Raw genomic sequence first — 20,933 nt, forward strand, 5'->3', positions numbered from 1 at the left:
CTTGCAATATTAAATATTATAATCATCATAATGTAACTATCTAAACCTTATGGCAATTACTTGAGTGTGTTGCATTTAATGCACAGTGAGCAAAGGATCATATGATTGAGCTTGTAAAAAATAAAATGTTTAATATCTGTGTGATGGTATAAACATAATTTCAGTGACAATAAACTTAACAATGATTGATCAACTTGTTTTAACAATGGATTATACTGTTCATGTTATCAACTTTCTTAACTGCAGCATATATAGTGTCACATGTATTCTCTGTTTACATTAAATTTGTTATAGAAATTCACTTCAACATCTTAACATCAGACGATCAAAATCATGCAGATGTAGGTTTTACGGTCAGGATTAAGGCCAGATTTTCCCAATATTTTAATGTTTATGACTGACAGAATGACACTGATCTAACTGCATGTGGTATACTAAAATCGATAGTTAAAAACTGTATTAAGTGATAATAAACTAAATCATCATGGGATAATTTATCTTTAGTAGGCATATCGTCTATCTAATGAAGGCTCACTAGTCTAAATGTACAGAAATTAGTATTCAGAAGTGTTTCTCAACAGACAACCAATCAACATCTAATAATGGGGACATTCTGATTGAAGAATTTTTCTTACAGAACATACACATGTGGGCCTACATATATGATTCAATAATCAATCACTACAAATATTTGTGATCAAGTCATCAACTACCAGACGATTTCTATGTTTTTACATCAATTAATAGGTAAGTTGATTACAGGTAAAGTAATGATATGATCGCTGTGTAAAGTGAAATAGTTAGGTAAACAATTATATTTCACTGGAACAATTTTTTTACTCATTGTAAATTCAGGATCTTGTTGACGCCTGGTTTAAAAACATCTTAAATAATAATTACACATGTACTTCAATGTATGTAATAATTCTCTGACTTTTACCATATCATAATCTCATAATTAACAGGAATAGAAAATAGTGTATATCATGATATATAATACAATATACATGTATCTGTACATAGATCCATGACATATCAATACCTATATATCTCGCAACCAGGTATACACTAACATATTTTAGGTCAACACAGAATATTGATTCACATTTAAGCTCAATATATTTCCATATTCTAGAGAGAAGTAAATTAGCAATACATTGGGCATAAATATTTGACCATTGGTGTTTTAATACTTCAAAACAAATTACTTGTTACATCAGACTTTCTAACACAGTCTTTTGTATCTAAAGAAAAACCCACAGTTAGATGTAGCTCTTCAAAAGATTAAAGCACAGACTATTATGAAGCAGAGGAGATATAAGCTGTAAACTAGATCCCTTAGAGTTAGATTTATGTGATTTAATCCCAAAACAGATTAAATACACATTATGCAAGAGCTAAATCTACCTATTGCATGTCTTTCTTTGGGCCTGAAAAAAGTTATATAAACTATTAATTAGACATTTATTAACATGAAAAGACCTTAATCAACTCTCAATGTCATCTTATGTGTCAGATTTTCACTGGATTTGAATCCGATTTGCTGCTCAATGCTCATTGATGATTTAATCCAAAAATGGATAATCAGATGTTTATTTATCTTACCGACTTTAGTAATTATTACTAGGCTAGGCCTAAAATTCAAACGCAAATATCTTGGTTCAGAGTGCAGCAATCTGACTGAAATTTTCAGCATATTCTCTTTACATTATCTAGTTTTTAACTATTATAATAAGAACTGTCAGCTCTTTATCTAATCTTCCATAATGCGCCTTTAAATAGATGATATATACATTTAACGACACATTCATACAATACAGACAGGTTCCTGACTGCGTAGGTTCATATATACGTGATATTCAATGAATTTTACTCATTTTCTTCCTTTACTAGTACTAGTAGAAGTTCACTACCAGTCTAAAGAGTCAAAATTATGCCCAAAGAATGGTATAATTTTGTGCCGCAATCTAATGATTGATATGCTTCTATGTTGGCACCCCTATTCAATAAGTATGGATTATAGTTAAATACAATTACATAAATGGTAATGTATCATCTTGTAGTGAAATACTGGGTAACATTAAATCACTTATCTACACCATATATATTAATCCTAAATAATCCTAAGAGTAACAATGAAATGACATAATAATATAAATTGTATTTCTAAAAAAACAAGTTAATGTTATTAAATATATGTAATGGAAATGAATACAGGTACAGTTTTAAATCATATGACACAGTGATGGTGCATGTTATTTCATCAGCATAGATACATACAATTACAAGACTGGTAAGTCATTATGGTTGGACAATGTTAAAAAGAAATCTTGGCCAAATCAGGGTTACACATGTACTTATCATTTATAGTTGATCCAAATACAACCTTACATGGCCGATCAAACGGATAAAGGACATAACTTGGGGCAAAAAATTTGGAAAATCTATAGGCTTATTCATCTCACAGACTTTTAATAACAGTGTTTACAAATTCCAAGTGAAGCCGAATTGGATGATAATTTAGCCTCTAAGAGCTTCCACAAAAACATACATCTGATGTGCATGCATTAAGAATGAATGACATTCCATTTTCAGTATTCCATTACCCTACATGTATATTATAGAGAATCTCCTACGAGGCTTGTTTGATAAATTTCATAATCTACTGAATTTGATTGGTTAGTTGAAAGGGACAACTTTTTTTTAACTTTAAAGAACATTCATTTTTTTATTAAAAGTAACTTCTTTCTTTTTTTTTTTTTTTATTAAAAATGGACTATTTTTATTTAATTGACCTTGATAGAAACACTGGGTCAATATAAAGGACTTTGCAATGGTTGAATTGCTGTCAAAAAATGATGTATCACTATGTCATAATGTAATCAGGTTCAGTAAAAGTGAAATCTATAGAAAAGAATTATATATATTTATTTGTGCATGTAAGAAAGGATTTGGGTGATAAATAAAATCTCCTACTAATCTTTTTTGATAACCAATTTTTTTATTACTTTAACGACGAGTGTTTATATTTTTTGATATCAAAAAAGACTAGCCAAGTTTTTTTTTTACTTTATCGACTTGTGTTGATATTTTTTGATATCAAAAAAGACTCGTAGGAGATTCTCTATTTAATCCTATGTTTTATTTATTGTCATATATCAAAGCACAGAACATCTACATAATTTTAGAATCTTAAAATAGTTTGGTGTTTGCAAAAGACAATGTATAAGTGAGCCACTGATCTATACTCTACTAGAACATATTTTTTTAAAGCAGGACTTTTGATAAAAACAAAAAAAGACTGGTGCTTCCAAAAAGTAAAAGAATGGAGCATAACCTGCATGGTAGAGACTACCCATGGCCACTCTCTAGTGTACTCTCCCTACCAGTACATCTAATTACTATTTTAAATAGTCTATATAGTAGACTTGATTAATATAGAGATGTAAATCAATTCATCTCACACTTCTTACTTTATATTTTAAAATACAAAGTGATAAATGTAACACCTGAGGCCTTATATAATTATCTAGAAATACCAAGCACTACAGGTAACGTCATGATTTTATAATAAATGAAGACAATTTTACTGACATTTAAAAAACTGAAAAGAAAAATATATGAATTGTATTGAAAACTGGTATGTTATATATCCGAGACATGATAATCACCAATTTACCAGTAAGAACGGGCTATTCTTTATTCTGTGTTATTATAGCAGATATATGCAGAGATAACTGTAGGGTGTGTAACATTAACTGTAAGTTATCTAAACACCTAATATCAACAATAATAAAACATTCAGACTCAACTAATTTAGCATGGAAACCATCTGATGGAAATAAAAATAAACTTACAAATTATGGTTTTACAAGGAGATGTTACTTAAATTCAAAGGCTTTCTTAAGATTACTACATTTTACAACTTTGATGAAATGAAAACTATTTTGTCCCTATTATAGACTGGCTGGTCATTAAAATAGTTCAAGTAGTAGCTGAGAGTGTAAATATATTGAGACCAGCTATATTTGTTTAACTGTGACAATTTGAGTTCATCTCTAGGTTTCTGCTTAGAAACGTAAATAAACAAACTTGGGGGTCACAATTGTGATTTTCATACTATATCAGTTAATCAGTGTTTTAAAGGATCAATTACTACATACAGTGAAAGTGGAATACCAATATTTAAATTGGTAGACCATTTATGTAAGAGGAATCAAAGATATATTTCTTGCTGACATTCTTTTTCCTGTGACTGTGTGTACATACATACTGCATGTATATAAAATACTGGTAAGCTTATCCCAAAAATTTTCTTAATAAAATTATGTTTCTATTTATAACTCTTAGCTATTACATGTAATGATGAAAATGATGTGTTTGACATTTTCAAAAAGTCAAAGCTGAATATGATCAATATCATGCTACTGCATAAAATACTATGTATGTGTATCAAAGCTACATAAAATCTTGGGAAATTCAAACAAATAACACTAAAAATTACACTCATGTCATCTTACGCAATTAAAATTTTTGAACTGACAATGATCTCTTCCATATTACAGTAATTGTAACTCTGCTGAAATATTTATAACAATTACTAGTTGTTTTACTTTTCTTAACTTAATGACAAATTATATGAAATACAATTTCACCATACATACATGTATGTATAATACACCTTAGTCACTATCAACATTAAAATGGCACCAGATGGCAATGACAACATTCAGTACAAGTTATCAACAATATCAATATATATTGATGATAATTATAAATAATTAGAACACTTACTAATATAAAATGTTTATGAATGTTGATAAAAGATGTGAATCAGTCTTGGTCTTTGTTTAAAACTGACAACGTCCGGCTATTCATATTCTGATTTCACTAACAACAAACTGTTCAATAAGAGATCGTGCTCAACTCATTCACCATAGACTAGGTCAAAGTCACAGCATATATGTACTTGATTTAGTATAAAAGAAGTAGATCTAGCGTGTAGTTGGTAGGTATAAATATGTAGATAATTGATAATAATAGGGTTTTCATATTCTTAGATTGAAGAAACAGGGAAAGGAATGGTTTCTCTGTAATTTCGTTGTTGTAAATGTTAATTTCTTTGTCAATTCCTGATTCAGTCAGCCATTATTTAACATTGTGCAGCTGGGTTTTGTGTTTAAATGTCAGTCTGACAGAAGAGAATATCTTTGAAAAACTGATGAAAATCATAAACAGTATCAAATACAAAGATATTTTCAAAAACAATGGGCCATAATAAATGTAATTATGCAATTGACAGTCAACACATATAGTTGTAAATTACAAATTAATGTTTTCTTTCGTCATTCTTTTACCTTGTCTATAGGCCTATGTATTTAAACTACTGGTAATTATGATTTGGGGACTTTAAAATGTTTTGATATTGCTCAGATTCGAAAATAATTTGTTTAATCTTCAATATTTAAGTTCTAATTAAACATATATAGTATCAATATATACATAAGTTCAACAGGTACATTTCATATTTCCAAACAAATCATTAATGAGACTGAATCAAACAGATTTTAGAAACATCTAAGCAATTTATCAAAACTAACAAGAAGATTTTAGCTTGCTAGCTTACCCATATCTTTCAACCTGACCATTGATTAATGTAATTACCAACATTTCTTGAGTTTGACAAAATCAAACAATCAAGTGGCAGACATATTGAATTGTTTATAAGATATAGAAATATAGATCTATATTTACATACTAATAGACATGTTCATGCATGTTGAAAGGAATAAAAACATCTTAATCCTAGATACACAGTAATATTGTATTACTTGGAATGCTAAAAAGAAAATTTGCTTGGGATATATTTCAATGTTGAACATTTTCTTTTTATACTTAACTGTACTTGAATTGTTGAATATGTATTCATTGTATAATTTATAAACTCTATTGTTGATGAATTAACAAGTTTTATTACATGTACAGCCGTTAAATCTTTTTTCTTACAGAGACATGCATTAAGAATATGATCTGGAGAGATGCCAAAGGAAACACTTACAAATTGAAAAAAAAAAGTCAAGTGAACAATGAGGTTCTGTTCATGACAGATATTCCCTAGCTATTATAGATCGAGTTTTGTATTTAACAATAAACACCTAGTACATTCAACAGCCAAGAGATTGAAATATATTTTAAACAATCAATATCAAGAAAATTAGGACTGCTAATAAGGTATGTTCATAACATATATATATTTATTTCAATTTCATTTTCTGACTTCAACTAATTAACTAATAAATTAATAAAAATTAGCTTTTCTGTTATCAATTTTCTGTACAAATAAATGAAATTTTTTCAAGATTCAGATCTTACTCCAAGATTTTATCAATATTATGAAGAATACATTCAATATAAACAAAACAAACATTTATATATCTCCATCAATTATACATACCAACATTGCTCTTTTTTATCCGAGAAAAAAACTTCTTTCCAAAATTAAGAGATTTAGCAGATGCTTTCTCCACCATGAGTGTTTTTGAATGAGCTTAGTGATGAAGAATAGGATGAAGGAAAAGATGATAATAAGTTAATTTAGCATCTTTATGCCTAAAAACTGGAGATGATATATTTCTAACACTCTATCTGCTACCAGTCACCTTCTAGTCAACAAAGAGAGTGGAATACAGTACACTGTCTAAAAACTGTTCCTTGTTGCAGACCATTTCTATTCTCAGAAGAACCATGACTCATACAAAGAGTCTTGGTTCAAATTTTCCACTCTGGCTTAAAAATGAGTTTTGTGTATTCACAATAGATTTTATAAAAGAAAGACAGTTTCAACATGATGAAATCACACACAACTGCAAAAATAATCTTAAACATGGAACTTTCGATTTTGTTGGATCTTTTGGTACAGTTTAGTTTCCTTAAAATGATTGCGAATTAGCTGATATAAACTCATTTTTTAGAAAAAAAAGTAATTTTTAGCTGAACTAGGGCTTTACGAAAAAAAAAACCATGTGGGCAAAAGCACTGCTAATTAATAATTAAAATCCCTTTCTTTGATTGCTTATTTCTCTGTTATTAATTTGTCAAACAAACAGCTATTTTTCCAACCATAAGGGAAAACCACAAAATAATGCTTGTCTAAGAGAACATTTGGAATATGAAATGAAATAAAATGGGGTTTAACGTCCTACTGTTCTGCTCCGAACTGGGCTAATGAGGACGGGCATACGCCATACAGTGTGCCAGGAGGGAAATTTCTCCCGGACAGCGGCACTACGGCCTACTCTTATATCGAATTCCAACTGTCAAGGGATCTTTTACATGCACTCCAATGTGTACACGGGCCCTCAGTTTTTCATCCCATCCGAACGACTACAGCTTTTTTTTTTGTCAGGCCCTCCGCCCTGCATCACTGACAAGGGGGAACCACGCCGGAAATCTGGATGAACTTTCTCGGTCAGTGCAGGAATCGAACCCCCGACCTAGAGGCTTCTTACCCAGTTAGTCACCGTGATCCCCACATTTCAAATTTGGAATAAAATTATAGTCAATTTTACAATCACATAGTTAGTACAAGGTACTTGGATAAGTACATGAATATTTTATTCTTGTAATTTTGTACCTACATTATTAATTGCCTTTTAATTAAACTTCACAATACACAACTCAAGGTACATGAATGTATTATAGTAAATACGGTATGATGTAGTAATATCTAAAACTTCAACATACTGTCTTCAGATTACCCCAACATACACAGCTGTTAAAAACCATCCCCACAAAAAATACATAACTCCTTACTACTGCCAAATGTTAAAATTAGGTACATGTACCAAACTGCTGCAGATTGAAAAAATATTAAAAGTTAGACTTCTCTAATTTTCTCTGGGTTTTGCATTACCGTTTTAATATATTTTGACATTTCAGTCAGTAGACATGGGGAACATGGTTTCAGTATGGTATTGGATAGTCTTAAATATCAGAACATAGTTAAAAGATGACTTGAAACATTTGGAGGCCATCATAATACAAGGTAAGTTGAAAATACATAACAATCAATATAACTTCTGACTGGAAACAACATGTGGGATGAAAAAACCTATTTATACCTTAAAATAAATTGAAACTTGACAGTTTAAATTTTAAATGGTGTCATTGTGTGCTATGAAAAACTAATGTATACACCACAACATAATTACCAGTATCTCAGTATGCTTACATTTCTCCAACAACACCAAGAAAGGACCTATGATTGAATAAACCAGTATTTTAGGGAACAAAATACACGTTAGTTTACTGAATGTTAAACCATACCATGTTTCTGTCATACAATCTTTTTATTTCCTCTAAATAAACTGATCATATTACAAGATAAACAGATTAATGAACTGATAGGTACAAAAACATCAATAGATCAAGTGTATAAACAGATACCCCAAACCCACATGAAGATGATTTATATGTCTTGATGTTCACCAACATGTAGTATTATTGGCTCAAATCAATACAATCTAAAGGTTTCAAAGTTATATATACAGTAACTAAACATTATGTTACTGAAGATATTCAAGCAATACTAAATTTTGACTACATAAATGTAGTAGTCTATATTTTCTTACAGTAGTGATCGATTGCATAGCGGTCACATCAAATGCTAATTTTACTTTCCAAATATGCTAAAAATATCAAGTGCACTTAAATATACCGGTAAACAAAACTCATAAGACAAGATACACAATATAAACTGACGTGCTGTATTATTGCAAGCAATAAACAACAAACAAATATATCGAATTAAGTGAATAGATCCGAGAGCCAGCCGTAAGCGTCCATTGCGACTTACGGTCACAGGCCTATAGTAATACAGGCTTCACTCAAAATGAAAATAACCTCACAATTAGGATCCAAATTTTTAAATTTTAAAGAAGCAATATTGTTATTGATTTATAAAAACAAACCACCCCCAGCCTTTGCACAGAGTTAAAAAATTCTATATTATGGATATATGTAAACTTATTGAATCTTACAAACATCCACTATTTCTTAAGTACAACGTTTAAAAACCTTAATTCTTGAATTGGTAGGCTACCAAAATAACGTTTGTTTGCTATGATATTGTGGAAGCCTGTTGCAGCCATTTACAATCTAGAGTCTGTAGATACTGTAAATTTTTCAAAGCAATATTATTGGTACATGTATCTCCTTTAGTTGATTTTATAGAAGTAAAGATGTATTCTCACAAAAGTATTATCAGATGGTTATTTCCAATAAAAGTATGCCGTATTGGTATTTATGGAAAGTAGAGACACCCAATATTACTAGAAAAATACTGGACTGCCTGAAAAACACCCATGGAGTGCGCACAGGACAAAAATAAGATGGTACCACTAATTGTCAGCCCGATGATTACGACTGTCTGCTCCAGTGACGTCAAAGGTTGCACACACAGTCTGTCTTAACCTCTTTGCATTAGGGAGCACTTAATGTGTATGGTGATCAACATTATGGCAAGAAAATGTGGAAAAGTGAGAGACCTAATAACGTACAACAGATTCTGAGACTAATCTGCGGAAAAAGAAGGGGGTAGGGGTTAATTGCAGTATTTATTTAAGCTTCAATACATGTATTTATGGTAAATGGACAGTGATTAAAGACAACATCGTCTTTTATATGCAATGAATTCTCCCACGACTTGGCTAGTTTCCACGACCGTAAAATTGATTTTTTACAGCTTAGAGTATTTCCTAGCTAATACAATGTTTTGAGAGGGATTTGAAGCAAATTTTTGAAAGATCAATTAATATATCATCAAATCATCCAGTTTGTACCTGGGAAGGCATCTTTAATATCAGTAAATAATTCATACGAGACAGAAAAAATATAAAATTGACATCAATTAACACATAGTAAATAGGCCTAATCAATTCAATAACCTTGGCCTTGCTTTGTTTATATTGATCTGTTCATGTTAGAAATATAACCTTCAATATATATAACCAGTCCATCTGGCACACATACTTCACTAAATGTTGAGTCATAATTATCTTACTGGCTGGATCAAATACTGGATAACATAATCTTTTCTTGGCTTAGTTAAAAATATAACAAATAATATTCTACATAAGCAAGGTGTTCACTCTATATGTTTCTCTGTTACTGAGATTTTGTGTTTACACTAATAGGGCCGTATGGATCAGCTTAACGCAATTCATATAGTCTCATGGGTGGAATCGGATTCAAGTCTAAAATTGGTGAAATGAAATGGGGTTTAATGTCCTACTTTTCTGCATCGACTGGGTTAATGATCACATTTATATGCCATGCAGTGGGCTATGGGAAAATTTTGCCCGGGTGCTAAAGCCTATTCTTTTTTTCAAATTCCAACTGTCAAGCATTTTTTTATTTGTATGCCATATGTACACAGGACTCTTTTTGTGCTATCCAAACGACTATCCATTGTACCTTGCCAGACCCTCCATTGACAAAAGTGAACCATGCCGAACAATCCTGATGAACTTTCTGGGCCAATGCAGGGATCGACACAGGACCTCCAGGTTAGCGAGCCAACGTCTTACTCACTGAACCATTGTGGCTTCCGTTCCAACTTTGAACAGAAAATGTTCATTTCACAGTTTAGTCTTCTATCACAAGATCCAGATATTTTCAATAAAATAATTTCTAGCCAGTAACTTTAAAAAATATTCATTTATGTCATTAAAGACCATGAAGTTTAAGTATTTAACAGTATATGTATATGATTACGAAGCACATGGCTATCTATCAGGTATATCAAACATTCAAGATCTTAAATTTAAATATAAAGTTTGGTGAAAGTGACATAGCATGTGCCAACAACTAAATAGAAAATTTTATCCAGAGAGAAAATCAACTGCAACATCTCAATTTTGGTATTGTCACTCACAATTCTAATGAAGTCACTTAGCTCTGGTTAACTTTAGCGGGAAGTGTTAATCACTGAACTCGGTCAAGACATCCACCTAATGAACATCTAAGTACCTCAATTAAAAGCAGAGTTGTTATGTTCCAAAGTATTGCCCAATCAGAAAATTCTCGTCATTGAACTTAGTCAAGGTATTGATATACATCTAATGAATCTATACTCGGAGTTTCACCGCTCTCACCCAATTAGAACCAAAGTTATCGTGTTCCAAAGTCTCAATCAATCAAATTGCTTAACTCTGCTTAACCTTAGTAGAAAATGCACATCATCGAACTCGCATTCGCCTAATACTACTAATAGTAGTAATATAGACACCTACACCAGGTTACACCAAGTTTGAACATCCTACTTCAATAAGGAGGAGAGTTATTGTGTTCCAAAGTCTTGACCAATCAAACTGAAGTCTGTACAGAAAATGATCCAAAAATTGATCAATTCAACTGTTTAAATATTTGAACAGCATTCAAATAATGCCAAAGTTCGAATACTTGTATATTAAAATCAGAAATTTGCTATAACCATCACCGATGCTTCTTTTATGTAATGATAGACTTGGTTATAAATCAAGATGTAGGAATCATAACATAACAGATTACATACAAGTAGCCCTTTATTAATTAAACATGTCTTCACTTTGGTTCCACAAAAACAGTAACATGTTAGTATTATTAGACTGTAGATGAACAACTGACTATAAAAGTAAGATTTTTGGTTAATGGAGTCAATATATATGAGCAAAAGAGAAGTTGACAGTGCTAGTACACTGCCTGAAAATAAATCATACACGCTTACATCATATTTAATAGAAGGCTTGATCTCGCTTTAACTACGTACATCTTCAAGGCCTTCACGTAATACCCTGCATATTTCGGCACTAATTTTGATTGGTGACAAGCCCAGCTTGTGAGTCTATCAAAGTCTTCGATCGGTGTGAATACCAAGTTTCACGCTAAAATGTCTACATGTGATAATCGAGTTGCAAAGTTCAAGATTCGTTCAATGTCATGGTTTCCGTGGAGGTCGCTATATCACAACCTCTGATTGGACGCTACTGTTCACGTGTCTGTAGATAATGTAGCTATAAGTTCAGGAATTGTGATGTAATCTAGCAACGGCCAGATGTTGTAAAACTCGCAGTCGTTGCTTCAGGAACATGACAAGCTTACAGCTTTTGTCATTAACAATTCTGAATTGTATGCTGTTCACACTTCAAATTTTCCTGACCTATTGTTAATCTCTTGTGTCAAAGATATGAATCATGATTGGAAAATAGCATATTCCTGAAGCAATGGCCAGAGAAATACCTCTCTGGCCATTGCTGAATTGGCTTCTGATACTTGAGCATTTGTGGGAGTGCGTCTAGATTCTTCCCGTTCAATCAAATCTATCCCAAGTACAGCAACATGACAGTCCTTCGTTTAATCTGGGGTCTTCCCTTAAACTTTGGACAGTGATTTAAGTATTGTTCGTCTCCAATCAGTATTGTTTACATTGTATCTGTGTTGATAGCCTCGTTTGTCACGCAATTAATTTTTCTGCAATACTCTGCTATGCACTGGTTAATTGGGCATAATAAAATTGTGAGTCATGACGTAATGTTATGTACATGTAAACATATTTGCTCCAATTTGGAGCTCTGTTTAAAGTGTAATGATATTGTTACGCAGTTAGCTATTGGTTGTTAATCAGATTATTGACCAGTCATAATTTGGAATAGAAATTTGCTTCCTTTATACAGCAGTGTGAAGTGGGATTAGCTCTAATCAAACGAAACACTGTGAGGAATAATGGTAGATACTTGAAAGTGTTTCTAATAAATATATTTTAATGTAGTTTATAATTTATATTTGTCTGAGGATGTTTTAGACAGTAATTGTGACTTGTGCAGTGGAGACATGTGCCCATGAGTATATGAACAGTAGAATCTGTATTCAGCTGCCAATTAAGGGGATTTTCATCACTGACTGCTTAACAGGAGTGACCTCTTAATAAAATCTCAGTGTTTATCAGTGTGACATCAAGTAAAATTTTATGCTTAGAATGCAGCGTGATCAAACATCAATACTTGCATCGGTAAATTTTGGGCTTGCTTAAACTTGCTTGGAACGAAAATTCTTGAACTCAAAATCTTCAATCAAATTCTATAAACATGGCATTTTGTACCAACATTAATACTACTGCCTTAATTGTTTTTATTTCATCAATTTGTCATTATTTCTGAATTTGTCACCGATTTTCAGGTGCTGTAACTCTGTATGTAATATAAGGGGGGACTAAAAGTTCTGTTAAGCAACAAAGCGGCAATGGAAGATAGATACTAGATCTGATTGTGACAAAACTCGGCTTTGACAGTAGATTCAGTTTATTAAAACCAGTAATAGGCAGTATCAAATAATGTATTGTTACATTTGAAAACAATGATCAAGGTTTGTCATTTAATAAAACAAAAGCTTAATTAACAGACAATCTAAGATTTATTGGTATGTTCACAGTTCATTTTACCTGATCAGTGGGGTTCAGATACTTAACTGTTAATCATAGGATTAGGGGAGGCGCTACGACTACAAGGTATCAACAATGGCCATTGAATGGGCGATGTTTTACTTAAATCTAAAACTAAAACACACTAACACAAGGTATAATGTTATGGATACACAATTACTGAGTTTAAAGTAGCTAAGTCTCTAACTCAATATCATCAAAAATCTTCAACATTGAAAACACGAATTATTTGTCAATTCAAATCAACATTGGTCTTGTGATCTTACTGGGAAAAGATGGGCTTCTGATATCTGATATTCAAGACAAAATAAACATTTTACCGTTGGTACACGAATCGTGTACCATAATGCGTTTCAGCATATCGAATGACTATTTAAATTTAACTAACAACTGGTCAGTAAAATCATCAAATGTGTAATCCAATTATTTTCCGGATTATCAAAACTACGGTTAAATGTGCTAATGACCCAGATTGTGATTAAGGTATGGTGACTATCGTAGCCACAAGTTATAATAATTAACCTGTTCTACGATTCATTGTTTTATAAGTAGGATTTTTTCCAACATGGACCGACAGAAGCCGGCAATAATGAGCCGATTAAAGGGGAAGACTAACGATTTTCAATAAGGTTTCAATAAATAATAAATATATATTTAGAAATAATCCCTCCTATAACATATGCAAAAAATAATTTGCAAGCGAGAAATTAATTTTTATTAATACCGGAAGTGACGTAGTTGGTTCGACACGCTCACTGGTCACTATAGTAAACATACAAATTTGGAGCAAGTTTAGCTCTGTATTTTGTGATCGTTTCGCCGTTTGGCAGAAAATCTGATGAAAGGTAATCTTTATTAGGATTTTAAGAACAAGAACTTACGGTGTTTTGAAGGTATAATATACAACGTGTTTGTGTAAATTAAGTTTCTAAACTGGACACTGTGACACAATTTAAGCCACATGGCTAATTGTTTACATCACGTGATAGCTGGCACGTGACAGATATTAACCGAACACAAATTGGCGACCTATTCGGCTAGTGACCTATTCGACCGATCCAGCTGGCAACCTGTTCGTTGGCAACCTATTCAGAATTAGAGCGCACCCCTTTAATATGATTGTGCCAACTTTTACTAATAATATTTCGAAAGCTTATTTAATCAGCTTTCGGAATATATTTAGTTGGATGTCCAGAATTTTGTAAGATAATGCGAAATTACATCCCTTTTCTGAGCTAAAGGAATGGATAAATGATAATATATTCTACTTTCATTTGAAAGACGTTACGTTGGATTTTATTGGTTGATAAAAATAGATGAGTTTGGGCGACTGTTGAATTTATTCTGAATAGGTTGCCAACGAACAGGTTGCCAGCTGGATCGGTGGAATAGGTCGCTAGCCGAATAGGTCGCCAATTTGTGTTCGGTTAATATCTGTCACGTGCCAGCTATCACGTGATGTAAACAATTAGCCATGTGGCTTAAATTGTGTCACAGTGTCCAGTTTAGAAACTTAATTTACACAAACGCGTTGTATATTATACCTTCAAAACACCGAAAGTTCTTGTTCTTAATATCCTAATAAAGATTACCTTTCATCAGATTTTCTGCCAAACGGCGAAACGATCACAAAATACAGCGCTAAACTTATTCCAAATTTGTATGTTTACTATAGTGACCAGTGAGCGTGTCGAACCAACTACGTCACTTCCGGTATTAATAAAAATTAATTTCTCGCTTACAAATTATTTTTTGCATATGTTATAGGAGGGATTATTTGAATTTCTAAATATATATTTATTATTTATGAAAACCTTATTGAAAATCGTTGGTCTTCCCCTTTAAGATCGAATGATTGAAATACATTGCATTGTTGTCAATGACTTTCAGGGTGTTTATCACGAATCAAATTCTAGTTCACAAGGGGAGGTAATTAAAATCACGTGATACAAAAATGGAGGTTCTTTCGATATCAATAAAAAAAACCTGTAAATGAGCGTTTACATCGGAATCAGTTTAATACATTTGAATGGATATTCACGTATGGGGCATGTAGATACATGCGGCATATTCTTTTTATGACTTGCTTATCGATGTTCGGGCGGGCGTTACATATTTTTTATTTTTCATCAAGACTAATAAATAGGCCGCACGCGCAACCAATTTTGCGTGCGGGCGGTGCCCGAGATACAACTTATTCTATTTGTGTTGCCTAATCTAGCAATCAGTTTTATTAAATGCATACATAATTCTTCATGCTAAGTAGAGTTATGCCCCTTACCTGGTATAACTTCAGCAGCTGGTCTTATTGGTTGTACATAAGGATCAAATGCTACATAAAGAGATTCTCTGCCTAAAGTTAATGCACACTTAGACTGAAACAGAAAAAGCAAACCATAAGATATAAGCCAATAAATAAAGGACCTACAGTTTTTTCAAATTCAATAATAATAATTATAAAGGAAGCTTGTTTATACGTGTATGAAAAAGGTGTTTGAACCAGGGTTTCTGATTCAAAATTTTTTAGTTGTGGTTAACAGTGGATAGTCATTGTGAGCTTCAGAGAATACCGTCAATAAAGCTTCCTTTCCCTACAAATATTTCTTTTTTTTGTTATGTTATCGTAGTCTGAATAATATTAATGATTACCACAACTTGTTTTCTAAAATAGTTGCACCTCAATAATATTTTCCATAACTTAAAATTCACAAAACGGCTTAAAGTTCCATGATAGGAAATATTATAGAAATTAATTTGGCATATCAGTTGGCTACATGTACTTACTGGATGTCTAATGAATAATCACTGAGCTTGTATATTTATTTACAGGATCATCATGTTAAATCTACTTGGATCATGATCTGAATGTATTCTTAATCAACTAGCAATACCGTAATCAACTCTTTGTAATTAGGATAGGTGACTAGTTTTAACATCCTATTGACCAACATCAAGGGGATTAAAAAGTCTGACTAAAGATGAAACTACAAATTTGTTTTTACTGGATTAATATAAATAAAAGCAGTCAATCAATGTAGATTAAGTTGAAATAATCAATTATAGATCAATAAATACATGTACTTACATCTCCAACTCCTATTTTTTCTAACATCTCCCAATTAGCACTATCTGAAAATGCTGAAAAATAAATAAGACGACAATAATTCTATGATGTTTTTTTTTTTCATGCTAGAAATAAGTGTACTAGAAATAGGCTTAATACTACACAATTGTTTAGAATTGATCAAATATGTGTATGCTTTATTTTAACCATTGTCTGTAGTTGTTATGCTAACACTATGTTGTTCTGTACTCACCATCGGTAGCTGGTACAAATCCCTCATTATCTTCACTCATTTCTGCATCTTCTCCAGCACCAAATTCATGAACTGCATCTAAACTACCAGCCATTTGATGGGCTAATCTTAGATCAGCGGATGCAGTCATACCAGATGGCACTTCACTGATATCCTGTTGTGCATCATGAAATGTAATATCATCATCACCTGAAGTATTACCATCAACTTCTTCGCCATGACAATTATTTACATTTGGCTCAGATGCTTTTGCAGAATCAGCTTGATCTGGTTGAGGACTATCTACAAATGGCGGAGGGGAAGCAAATATCTGGTTATCTCTATCAAGCTTATTGATATTTAAAGCTTCACCATCAAGTGTCATATCAGGCTTTTTTGCTTGCACAGGACTATTTTCTCCATGTTCTGGTGGGGATGGCGCAAATATCTGAATATCATCACCTGTATCAAGCTCATTAACTTTATTTCTACCATCAATATCAGCCAGATCAGTATTGTTTATTTGTTTAGAACCATTTTCCACGTGTTGTGGTGGTGGTGGAGCAAAAATCTGCATATTATCATCTTCAAGATCTGGACCCTTGTCATTTTGTTGGGCAGGTGATTCTGGTGCAAATATCTGTATTTCATCATCTAAGTCCTATATATAAAATATGCTCTATAATTTAAAATAGTTTTTGTTATTATATAGATACATTATGATGATCTAATTAAATTGTAAAAGTACCAATATATGAAGCTTCTATCAGGCATGTATTTTAAGCACTATTTTTACCAGTTAACTCAACAAATAACAACACCTACCACAAATTTTTTCGGTGTCTTCTTTACAGCTGATTTGGGTTTCTTTATACCTTTCTTTGGGGTTGGAGTTTTTCTAAAAACAAAAAAAACAAAATAATCCTTACAAATATTACATGTATATAACACAGTCTCAAAATAAGTGTCAACGAACATGTACACATTACAATTAGGCTATCAACTAGACAATACAGATTTTTAATTTAAAAATTCATCTCATGAACATAAACAATATAAATGTCATGCCAATTTTTCAAATTGATCAAGGAAAATAACAATTTGAAGCCTTTGAAATTTGAACATATATTTTAAGCTTTTCTGTCTCATGAACTTCAACACTACCGGTATAAATTATAAGATAACTCGGTTGATAACACTCGCTATAGAGCATCTACAAGACTTTTCAAATAGGTCATGGGTGCTAACTCGTGCAGTAATTATCAGAAATTGTTGAAAATCAATAGGCTTTATCTGAACACTGTGTATGAATTTAAAGCCAATCGAATTATCGCTTTGTTCCTTGAGAATCCCCAAGCAATGGAGGACAGGGGTGACTACATTACAGTATACAACTGTCAAAATATATCTCTTTAAAACGTGGTTGAATTTAAGGGCAGAAAATTTGGTAGGGTTCTTCCTTATGTTCTTATTCACAAGAGATGGTGGAGTGTCAGCCAATAAACATGTGCTTATACTTATAATATATTTAAATCATCAAATTCCATTGAATTTACTTATAATACATGTTCTAATCTAATGCTGTTCATCCCACATGCATAATTATCAATAATTCAAAACAATGTTGAGTTGGAGTCAAGTGTAGTTGGAGGACCAAATATGCCTCCAGGAGATGCTTTATGCTTATTTGAATATGTGCCATTCCACCAATTATAACTTACTTCTGTGTTTTAGATTCTGGTGAACTCTTGACTCCATTTACATTTTCCTCACGGCATTGATCAGAATCCAAAGTTTTAGACATTGGTGACTCAAGTTTTCTTTCCATGTTAACAATATCATCTTGCGCTTTAGGTGACTCTGGTTCAGCAAGATTCTCACTTTTAGATGGAGACTGAATTAACCTTTCTGTGTCATCTTTTTCAGGTTTGGACCCAGGAGATGCAGTCACAGATGACTTACTCTTTTGGGCAGATTTTTTGGGAGAAGCTTTTTTGGGAGACACTTTTTCCGGTTCTTCACCATAAGGTATGTCTAAAATGTTATCATTAATGTTGAGATTTCCTAATTCTTCTTCGAGTAATTTGTGGCCGTCAATTTCACCTTCATTGTTATTGACTAGTTTAACTGGTGGTGAACTAGACAACCTGTTTCTACTTTTAAATGGATCAATATCATCACTCACATCAGAAAACTTATCTGTCACACCAACCGATATTTCATCATTGTTATTATTTCCATTTAATGGAGGAGAATTTCCTAGTTTTGTTTTTGACTGGAAAGGATTAACTTCATCCAGGTTATCAAAATCAAAATCATATGTTCCTTTAGCAATAGGAATAGGAGAACTTTGGTCTTGATCTGCCATTGTACTTGTAGTGCCTTCTGAAAAAAAGAATGATGACTTTTTCACCTGGAGAAAAAAAATAATCCTAGCTTAATTGTTCTCATAAATCTTGTTTTAAATGTAAAAAAAATCATCTTAGCAACTGCCAAGTGGGTGGAATTTTGATGATTAATTACATTTATAACATATAGCTTTCAAATACAAATCTGTCTTCACAACACAGATTACAAATCACAATTTTGAGATTCTACAATAAAATCATCATACATGTAAGTTTATATTCACTTTCCATTGCCTTAAAAAGAGTTCTTTCAAATCATGGGATGGGTCCAAATAAAAGTCACCTGGTTGGCTGGTGTGTCTTTGGTGTCTAGGCTATTTAAGACAGATTTGCATTATTTTTTACTCATTTTATTCTAGACTAGTCAGACTAGAAATCAACTTTTTCTGTGGGTATTTGTGACATAATTAAGTATGATCCATGGACATGGATGGATGGTCAATCAGACCCAGGCCAGGGTGACTGGTGTTGACATATAGTCTGATTATATATCATAGTTAGACTAGAATAAAATAAACTGGAATTTTTTATCCATGTGGTATGGTTTCATTTTCTATCAGTACATATCATAAATTATATGAAATACATGATAAATGGGCTAATTCGGTGATATAAATAATAAATATTTAAAATATAGGTCACATTCCCAGTCGCGATGATTTGGCGGGCAGTCAAAAATAATCTACGTTGCCTCAAATTTATCCACTTTGTTTCTGTGAACCATAATTGAATTGGAATCATGGAAATCCTTTATTCAACAATTCTAGCCGAAATATTTACCTTTCACATTACAGTTAACTACAAGATACTGCACAAAGTGAAGAAAAATTGGTAAAAAATATCAAAACCTTTCTACACACTGACGATTTCTGAAGTAAACATTTATTCCTCAGTGATGTTATTGAAGGTGAGTACATCAAGGGAGACAAATCTTGCGATTCGATTCGATACAGACTACCATTGATTTTCCATTGACAATGCGATGCACATAAATCGTTCAACGACAACTAATCAGTTTGAACGACAACATTTTCCAAATTTTCTCTAGAAACTGACATGTGCTATGGCCAAAAGGCACCAATTTGATCACCGTAGTATATAGATTAAGGATCAAAATTCTGAACACTGGCGAGCCATAGATGGAGTTCTTTAAACATTTTAGCTGGGAAATTTACATACCCTATGTACCAGCCTTAAAGTCACTAATACCAACAATGAGCAAAACCTGACAGAAAATTTATATCAAAACTGTTGTCATCAATTCTGTACAACAAGTCAACACCGATTAACATGCAACCATGTAAATTGTACCTTTCTGATTTTCCACTTATTTATTCACCTAGTCCAAAATGTCTATCTCTTTCACACTCTGTACATCTTTGTTTCAGATATAATGGGAGCATGTTACATTGTGTTGAACAACGTCTGAAATTGCAAGAAATATTGTCATCGAAATAAAAGTCCATATGTCACATGGCATGTGAAGCGCAACAGACTCGCTGTTAAATCCAGAGCAACCTTAGTCTATAAATATCATCGCTATAATAATATTATGAGTTAATCAGGATTAAAGATCAAAAGGACGGGACTACTTTGGTTTTTGTTTTGGTTTTAAAAGGCGCCTATGTGTTTTAACTTAATATCAGCAGCCGCAGTGGGTCAGTGGGATTGTCCAGCGTGCACCCCCCTCTCTCTTGTCAGTGGCCCAGTGTAGGCCTACTCACTGGCGTGCACATAAAAGAAACATTGACACTT

At 32.4% G+C, this 20,933-nt stretch overlaps 1 protein-coding gene and 1 long non-coding RNA gene across 13 annotated transcripts in view; one reads left to right on the plus strand and one right to left on the minus strand.

Moving 5' to 3' along the window:
* LOC126814365 (transforming acidic coiled-coil-containing protein 2) overlaps window positions 1-20,082 on the minus strand; it is a 35,094-nt gene extending 15,012 nt beyond the window's left edge. For 6 of the 10 annotated variants that reach the window (XM_050539452.2, XM_050539449.2, XM_050539450.2 and 3 more), the window contains exons 1-6: window positions 19,959-20,082; window positions 18,492-19,155; window positions 17,596-17,668; window positions 16,792-17,431; window positions 16,560-16,612; window positions 15,756-15,849 (exon numbers count right to left, since the gene is read on the minus strand). In XM_050539452.2, the coding sequence (XP_050395409.2) occupies window positions 15,756-15,849; window positions 16,560-16,612; window positions 16,792-17,431; window positions 17,596-17,668; window positions 18,492-19,138 (1,507 nt within the window). In that variant the 5' untranslated portion in view covers window positions 19,139-19,155; window positions 19,959-20,082. Of the gene's footprint in view, window positions 1-3,857; window positions 3,957-4,794; window positions 4,928-5,626; window positions 5,723-6,454; window positions 6,564-15,755; window positions 15,850-16,559; window positions 16,613-16,791; window positions 17,432-17,595; window positions 17,669-18,491; window positions 19,156-19,958 lie in introns of those variants that run through there. The other 4 variants (XR_007677565.2, XR_007677567.2, XM_056099457.1 and 1 more) reach the window with 4 other exon arrangements.
* Window positions 76-20,766, plus strand: LOC126814367 (uncharacterized). Of its 3 annotated transcripts, none has more exons than XR_007677569.2 (6): window positions 76-747; window positions 6,009-6,231; window positions 7,939-8,044; window positions 18,697-18,798; window positions 19,973-20,085; window positions 20,567-20,766. It is a non-coding gene; the product is annotated as an uncharacterized LOC126814367 (long non-coding RNA). The 3 variants fall into 3 exon arrangements; XR_007677571.2 differs by lacking the exon at window positions 76-747 and adding an exon at window positions 4,145-4,293; XR_007677570.2 differs by lacking the exon at window positions 76-747 and adding an exon at window positions 4,853-5,008.
* The last annotated feature ends 167 nt before the right edge of the window (window positions 20,767-20,933 follow it).

The sequence above is a fragment of the Patella vulgata genome, chromosome 3, assembly GCF_932274485.2.
Source record: "Patella vulgata chromosome 3, xgPatVulg1.2, whole genome shotgun sequence".
NCBI lineage: Eukaryota > Metazoa > Mollusca > Gastropoda > Patellidae > Patella > Patella vulgata.